At 39.3% G+C, this 8,870-nt stretch overlaps 1 protein-coding gene across 8 annotated transcripts in view; it reads left to right on the top strand.

Moving 5' to 3' along the window:
* The window catches only part of DPP10 (dipeptidyl peptidase like 10), a 1,220,852-nt gene that overhangs the window by 621,070 nt on the left and 590,912 nt on the right, over nucleotides 1–8,870 (top strand). For 2 of the 8 annotated variants that reach the window (XM_025039374.1, XM_006921021.3), the window contains exon 1: nucleotides 7,852–8,010. The exons of 3 other annotated variants lie outside the window; for them this stretch is intronic. In XM_025039374.1, the coding sequence (XP_024895142.1) occupies nucleotides 7,972–8,010 (39 nt within the window). In that variant the 5' untranslated portion in view covers nucleotides 7,852–7,971. Of the gene's footprint in view, nucleotides 1–7,676; nucleotides 7,771–7,851; nucleotides 8,011–8,870 lie in introns of those variants that run through there. 3 more of the 8 variants (XM_025039372.1, XM_025039377.1, XM_006921019.3) reach the window with 3 other exon arrangements.

Here is an 8,870-nt window from a genome sequence, read left to right as displayed (position 1 = left end):
GGTACTAAGTTGTTCTATTATTTTAAGTAGAGGTCAAATTTTTTTCTTCCTTGTCTTTCTATAAGATTATATATTTTCCCTTCTTATTATTTGCGTATCCCATCCAACAGCAATTTTTCTTACCCTACTTTTGAAAATGTAGTCCAAATACTAGTAAATCAGACAAATATGCTTAAAGTGTGTACAGAGAATGCTAAGTAAAAATAAGTATGCTCTGAGATTGGGTGTAATCCTAGAAAATTCTATTGATCTTGAGATAATTTTGGTGCTATATGGTCAAGCTATAGAAATTTGATCTCTATTTATTTTTTATTAATTTGTTTATTATTTAGTTTTTATTTATAGTTGGTATATAATATTATATTAGTTATAATAGTTTCAGGTGTATAATGTAGTGATTTGACATTTTTATACCTTACAATGTGATCACTCCACTAATTCTAGTAATTATCTGTCATTGAGCAAACATCACATAAGCTCTATTTAAGACAATGAAACATCATATTAAATTTCAACATTTCCTCACCATCTTACCCAGTATAGCTTCTCCTCCCTCAAATTCACAATACAATTTATATATTAGGGGGAAAATAGAATATATAAAAATGGCATTGCCAATATAACTGTTGTCTCCAAATTTATTTTTCCCTGTGAATTCTCAGCACTGGAGGCTTGATATTTTGTAACACATAATACTGTTCATACACAGTGAAAAATTCCAAGTTTATCTGAGACTTACTTAATATTTTAGAACTCAGCAAAATCCACCCAGCTTTTACCCATATCCAGCATCAGTAGATCAGAGGAATATCAAGATTGTACCATTTCTACATATCAAATAGAGAAAGTGAAATATTTTCATGCAATAGAGAGACAAAGAAAAGATATATCCCTTGGGTGACCCTCTTTAATAAATTAAGAGAAAAAAAATGTGGGTTCATAGGAGATTCTGAGAGGCATTAATATCGAGGGGATGAGAAGAAGAATTTTTTTTCAAAGTGCATTTCCTCCAAGTCTGCTTAAGCAAGGAGACTGATACAGATCCCTACCCACACTTCTGCACACACACGAAGTGTCTCTCAGTCTCCAACAGGTTTTTTCTCCTCCAAGAATTTACAGTTTAATAGGAAAAGATGTCAATTGTGACAGAATGCTGAGCAAACTTGTACAGAATAAAGGCATAAATTGTGTAGCGAGGTATAAAATATAAGAGTTAATGGCTTCTCGAAGGGGAGGGTGAGGGAATCACTGAAGAAAAGTGCTCATATGTTCTCTTAGGCTATTTTGATGTCCTATCAACTAGGATTAAACACTCATATAAACACTGATGACTCAATAAAATAGTCAATTAAAGGATATTTCTCTAATCGTTGATTTGTATATACTGTGATATCTGTTATAGGTTCTCTCCACCTCCTCCACTGATGTTTACAATCAATTGTTAAGTGCAAAAATGATAAAGTATTACAAGAAAATGTAAGCTTGTATTGACTGAAAATATCAAATATAAATCAACTAAGAGAAGAATAAGGAAATTAAAATTTGGACTATGCTTTATAAAATCATATGAATATATAGAATATAACCAATGACAGGAACAATACTTAGGACCTAACCAATAAGAATTAAAGTATTTCATAATCTTTATGAGAGCATTAATAAAAATTTAAAGGACTTCATATAACTTAATAGCCCTAACAGATTCAGAATGCATTCTTTGGGCTTTCCCTCACTCTTTATCTTCTCCCACTCCTTTTACTCTTTTTGTCCTCTTTCTCCTCCTCCTATGATTTGAATATAGGTATGACTTTAGTAAATATTTAGATTTACAAGATAAATATTGAGCAACTCAATTATTCTCCCAAATAGATATTGATAGATGACAGATAGATGACGATAAGATTATAAGAAGTGATCTACAGCAGTAGTAAGCCACCCATCAAGGCTAATAGGTTAAATAGAGTTAAGCAGTGTTTAATAATGAGAGACATATTTTAATGTGTCTTATTTCAATAGAAGTCACATCCCAAGATGTCCTGAAACTGTATTTGTATAACCTAAACAGATGACTCTGTGTGCTGAAAGGATTTGCTGTGAATCCAAGAAATTGGTCTCAGTTGGTGAATGGTTGGGAACAGTTTCACTCGAATCTTAGACTAGACTATCTTTTGTTTTCGAGAGGAAAATCTGTGGGGGATTTCTGAATCTATACTAAATTCTTAAAAATAAATTGAGCATGGTGAAATTGTTACAGAAGATGTAAATCCTCCCTTCCCTGCAAAAATTAGTCATAATCTCACAGTAGAGTTTTCTCTTTCAATTCATAAAGGTTTCCCTAACTGGAAATGTTATTTTGGAAATTATATAAAGAAAGAAGTCAGGTAACTGTTATGAAGTCCTAGAGTAAAAGAAATCTCAATAATAATGTACTTTCCAAGGACAAAGATGAAGAGGTTATTTTGAACCATTAGAAAATCTAGTCTTGGTTATAGAAACAAAAACTATCAGGTTCAAAGAAATTTGTTCATCAAAAAAAAAAAAAAGACTCATTATCTTACAAGAACAAATGTGCCAATGTTTCTAAAAACTCTTCTATATTTGACAATCTTTCAGACATTTGTGGACAGAATATGATTTAGAAAACTTGATTGTATTTCTAAAGAAATGTGAAGATCAGGGAAAAAATAACCACTAATATAAGATGATTTTAAAAGAGATAGAATCTTTTTTACTATATTAACACAACCAATTCATCAAACAATTACTCTTAAAAAATCAAATAAATACAGATCCTCTTGTCAAGCACCTAGTAGGTAAAAATAATATTGATGACAGGTATATTTACCACAATTTCAAGTTTTTCAGTGCTGCAATTCAGATATACAAGTGGAGACAAAATATTACATGGGAAAATCACATGCATTGTTTTACTGTCTTAATACCCATATTTATATATGTCATAGTAAAGCTGTAGAGTTAAAGGAAGATGTGAGATGTGTTACTATAATAACCAAGGAGACTGTACAGCACTGGAGATCAGTGTGAATGAGCAATTTGTCAATATCTTCAGGTCTCCAGTGAGAACAAGAATGGCTCTCAGGATATTGCAACTCTGTCTCCTTCCACCAGAGATCATAATTGGGCTATGAATTTTTACAGTAGGAAAGTCTTTCTGCCATAGACAGAGACTGAAAAAAGTTTACTTAAATTAATACCCAAAGAATCTCAGAACAGTATAAATAGTGTACATGGATATCACTTAAATATGCAGTACCTGTATTTCTTTCACTTTTTCTTTTTAAAGAAATTTTATGATAGTTTAATGGTTAGAGCTTCTAAAATATAGCTTGTTTCTGAGGATTACTCAGCATACTGGTTTTCTACCCAGTGACATGATGTACACTTTTGGGAATTTAAGAAGCCAATTGAGGTGAGTAGTGGTGATTTATAAATCGAAAGCAAATGATAGCAGAAGATGTGAACTAAAGCTATTTCTTGATCTGTGAAAAGCTAATTGGGCACATTTCAGGCCAGGTCTCTGAAGGCACAGCTTATGAACTCTGTCTTCCTGATACTGTGCTCATTACAGACACTCAATAGAGGACTGGCTAATGCTAGGGAAATCCCTATCAAGGTGGCCTTTACATGACACTGCAGATTTACCTCAGGAAGAAGAGAGAGGCGAAGAAAAAGAGTAGAAAGAGATTCCAGGCAACTAGATGTTTACAGAGTCCCATTTGCCTTATCTAATTTATCTGAAACTGAAGTTTGTCTCTAAAGGCTACTCTGCTTCACAAAATCTCGAGGGACTTTTGTCTTTCTCAAATATATCAGCATTTTTTCAGGCCTTATTTGTTACTGGTTGTTATAAAAACAATTTGTGTGTGTGTGTGTACTGGGTCTAGTATTTGATATGGAAGACTAAGTGCAGACACATGACCTAAATATTCTGGAACAACCCATGTTTGCCACTGATGCTTAAACATTTTAATGATAATCTTGAATGAATTCAGTTGTTATCTAACTCTCATAACCTATCCTCAATTATTCATATTGATGATTCTAGGTAAAATAAAATGTACTGCATTGGCATCTCACTTTTAAAGAATAAAATGTCAAGGAAAGATTTTGTAGATATTGAATGTGAGAAAGTTTTTGAGTGACTTTGGAAACTCAAATCAACATATTGAGGAAGCAACATTGTGGGATATATCTACGTGGAAAATTGAAACTAGAATTTGAGGCAATAATATTTTTCAGAAGCGAGTGTTGAAGTATAATCCCTAGAAATCTTCCTGAACATGGCAACGTGTTTCAAGGTTTAGATAGTTATAATCCCAAATAGAGGGAATTTCCCTAGGCAATCTCTCTGGGTCTTTTGCAGTTATGAGTGACTGATTCCATTACATGAAAACTATAGGAAAATCCCCTTTATTATTGTGTAAATGTTATAAATGTATGGTTTTCTATGAGGTAGCTCATCAAAGACAATTTATGAGAAAAGTACTCAAAAATATTCTGTAAATCTCTATAAAAATTTCCTTTAATCTTTAATTTTCAGAAATGGTACTCTGTGAAGACATTTTTAATATTAATTTTCTGTATTTTAAAAATATTATCAAGACAAGAATTGTTACTATATACTTATGTGTAACTAGAGAGCATGCGAAAGTTTGGTGGATGGATAGTAAGGATCCTTTTTGAAGTAATTCACTTTTCTATTGATTTATTTTTTTGTATTTTTTCTAAGCATTTAATTGACTCTTCCACAAAATTTTAAACATACATAATTTATCATTCAGATGATAGTCTTTTGATTCATAAAATAAATATATAATCATAGATATTAGAGATAGAAGGGATCTTAATGATCATCTTGTCTAAAATTTTTCATTTTATCAGGTAAGGAAGCAGAGCAGGACATAACTGACTTTACTCTGGCTCACACCTCCTAGCCATGATGGAACTAAGGCAAGAATGCCAATCTACTAACTTATAGTCAGATCCTCTTGTCTGTCCTCTATGAGGGTTATATCTACTTGAGCAGTTTTAAAGCTTTATAGATGTTTCATTGTAAATTGGTGTTTAAGTTTTTTAAATGATAAACTATAAGAAACCATACAAAACTGAATTTCATTCTCTTTTAAAATGTAAGGTATTCCTTTATTTTTTCTTAATTATCAGAATGTTTCTTTCAATAAGAAATGAAGTAGAAAATCCTGCATTGTAATTCAAGTGCATCACATTTCAAAAAACAGAGTATTTAAGTTGGGAAAATCAGTTTACATGTGATTAAGTTTTAATTAATGCCTTTGACTCAAGTCTCAACAGCTAAAACTAATGTTCTTAGCTTAAACAAAATAACACCTAACAGAAAGATAAAGACCCAGATCAAAGAAGGTTTCCTTAAAAAATACATACACACATATACACGTTATACACAAAACATATAACAACTTATATCTTGATGTGCAACCAAAGTGGATTTTATACTGAAAATGGATGCAAGTTGAATTCATTAAAATAAGTAATCTAAATAGGGTGAGGTTAATTTCTTCTCATCTTTATTTGTCTTATGTCTAAAGGAATCTTTGAACATAAATTCCTTCAAGTCAATTGTCCAAATGGAAACAGAAAGGGTGAATATTCTAAAATAATGAACAGAAGAGCAAAATATAGAGACAAAAATATTCTTAAATAATGTAGAACCCTTTCCTCTCAAAAAATTACATGTGAAGAAAAATCTAGATTGCCAAATTTACTGGATAAACTACCCAATAGCTATTTTACCCGTTTCTTTTTTAAAATTTGTTTTGTACTTTTACAACTAGCAAATTTACTCTTATCAAAAAGTTATTTCTGTTGAAATAGATCAACACACAATTATAGGTCACTTATAACATACACAAAAAGTAAGTTCTCTCTTTACCCAAACTCTACCTCTCTAAAGAGAAAACTATTATATTTTTCTTCTCTAATTTAATCAATCTGGTGAACACTGATTTATTTTTTTAAATACATATTTTAAAGGAACTATTGTTACAATTAATGTTTAGAACAAGTGTGACAATCCATATTTTAGGAATTAGTGAAGCAGGAGCACAACTCCTACTATCCCACAATAGCCCCTCAGCTAGGAAGTGGCTAGTTCTTGGACAGAGTAACTCAGACAAGGAGGGAGCTGGTCCTTGGCCAATAAAACATCACTCAAGGCTACTCCCCTCTCCTCTCCCATCCATATTCTCTGTCTCTTCTGCTGGAACCTTCTCACAACCCCTGTGTGCTGAATTCAGTAACATCTAGACATTTAACTCTCTCCTGCCTTTTCTCTCTTGAGCTATCTCCAACAACCTGTGCCTAAGTCTTGGGGACTGCTTTTTGCCCATCTGCTGTGGGCAAGTCCTTTCTAGCTTGGAAAGTCACTGGAAAGCCACATGCCAGTTCATCTGGATGAAACTAGTTAACTATGATATTATACGCACAGGAATTCAACTTCCACAGAGCTCCATTAATTGACTCATTGATTTGTACCCACGCTATAACTCAGACTCCCTGCAAGCAGAGAATTTGGTAGATTTGGCTCGGCTTTAGTTTCTCTTCTCTGCAATCCCTCCAAGCCTTACAGTGCGTTTGGCACATGGTAAGTGCTCAATAAACAAACTTTGAAGGCGAGAGGGCTGTGTTGAGCAAAAAGAAAGCTTGGGAAGGGACTTAAAATTTGAAGATTTTTATACATGTCCAAGGAAAAAAGAATGTAAGTACGAGAATATCATAATTGGTTACAATTTTTTAAATTGACCTTTAGGAATTCCACTGGCATCAACCAGACACATAGCTAAGGATTCCAAGCTGGAGGCTAAAGGATGTCCATCACCCTAAATAAGGAGGCGCAGAGCCTCGGATTATAATCTGAAACAACCTTTTGGGTCCCGACAGGTTTTCGTGTCTTCCATGGGGGCTCTCGGGGCTCTGGGGTCTCAGTCCTCCGCTAGCTACCCTTTGCCTTCTTGGAGCGCTGGAGCATGCCCAGTGGCAGCGCTGGCGCCACCGAGGGCTTTGCATGGGCATACTCCGTTTCTCCGGGTTTTAGCAGGAGCCCACGGGGGGCGGGGGGTGAGGGGGCCCGCGGAGCCCCGCAGCCTTCGCCACGCGTGTGGGGAGCTCGCGCGCCGCGCTAGGCTCTTTCCCGCTTTGCGGTTGCTCAGGAGATGCTGGAGCGCGGCGCCAGGCTGCTCCACCTGGCGTGCTCCACCTGGCGCGCTGAGCGCGGCGCGGGGAGCCCCCCGGGCGGGCGCGGGGCGCAGACTGCGGTAGAATGCGAGCCCCGCTCCTCAGGCGCTGCGCGACGTCGCTCCAGCGCGGTCAGGTGCCCCTCGCCGGTCGCGCGCCGCTCCACTAACTTGCCACTTGGTCGTGTCTGGTCTCCGAGGCTCTGTACGCTTTGGGGTGGTGGGGGCGGGGAGAGTGGGGAGTTAGAGGGTCTGCGGTAGCCGAAGAAGGGATCCTGCGAGGGGAAGCCTGCCTGGTGCTGCTCGTCTTCCCCTCTCTACGCTCCCCTCCCCCTACCCCGTCGCTGCCTCCTTCCCTTCCGCCAATTCGGAGAGCGTCGGGCGCCTGTGACATGAGATCGCTGCCAAGTGACGGTCCCCGAGTCTGAAGTGCCCGCGAGGAAGTGGGCGCCAACGCGGGCCGCCGGCAATGACAGCCATGAAGCAGGAACAGCAGCCCACCCCGGGGGCCAGGACTAGCCAGGCGCAGCCGGCGGACCAGGTGAGAGTTGGCAGCTGCGGCCAGGCCCTCCCAGGAAGGGAGGCTCCAGTTCGCGCTCCCTCGCCCCTCCTCCCTGGCTCGGCTCCCACGCCTCCCTCTCCCCACCCTCCCTCCGCCCCAGTTCCAGGCTCTCCTTCGCTCCTCCATGGACTCCGCAGGAAGTTAGACCATCTGAGTGCGCTCCGGGGGTCGAGCGAGAGGATGCGCAAGGCGGAGAGCCGCGGGGAAGGGGGTAGAGAGGTAAAGGCTCGGGGTGTCCCGGGGAGCCCCGCGGGTGGACAACCGAGGGAGGGGAGAGGTGGCCGCGGCCAAGAAACGGGGGCCTCTTGGTTCCTAGTAACGCACACTGGAGGAATTGCTGCGCTCCTGGAGGTGCCACTTACAGGGTTCGAGCCTGGTCGCTGAGACAAGCGCTGGGCAAAGCTACCCGAGTAAGCAAATGACCTTTAGGCTGGCAGTTTCCCCTTTCGTTTCTTTTTTTTTTTTTCTTTGAGGAGACAGGGACGGGAGGATAAATGAGGGAAGAGGGAATACCAGGTATCTGTGATCTGCTGAGAGGAGCGGAGCTTGGGAGCAAAAAGACATTAATTATTATGAGGACCTGGGAAGATACTACTAGCTTTAGTGATTTGTTGGGTCCAGATGCGTTGTGTCTGCAGAGATGAGGTGCCCTGTGTTGGCTGAGCGTTATTTCTGTCCCGTTAATGTCTTTCCGCACCGGCCACCTCCGTTTTTGTTTTGGTCTTTAGGGATCTGTAGCATAACCGTACGGTGGATCTTAACTCGTCTCTGTCCCTGGATTGGGGTGACTGGGGAGTTCGGTGTCGCTTTTTCCTAAAGTTGTAGGGTAGGGACCGCTAAGGTACTCTGGCGAGGAGGAGGGAGGCTGTGATGCCTTGGTTCCAGGTGCTGCCACGGTTAGATCAACTAGAGACTGAGACCAGAGGACTACACTTACTTAGGTCAGCGGGGAACCAAGAAGCTGGAGCATGGTGGTGCGGGGGTACAGAAATGGGCCCTTTGCCCCGAGTGCACTGTTGAAGGCCGCTCGACGCGTTTCTGGCAGAGACACTCCCAGCTCGTAGCCAGAAGTGGGGTGA

This window comes from Pteropus alecto, unplaced genomic scaffold (genome assembly GCF_000325575.1).
Source record: "Pteropus alecto unplaced genomic scaffold, ASM32557v1 scaffold3, whole genome shotgun sequence".
Lineage (NCBI taxonomy): Eukaryota > Metazoa > Chordata > Mammalia > Chiroptera > Pteropodidae > Pteropus > Pteropus alecto.
Note: the sequence above shows the minus strand (reverse complement) of the source record. Positions and strands in the feature narration are given on the sequence as shown.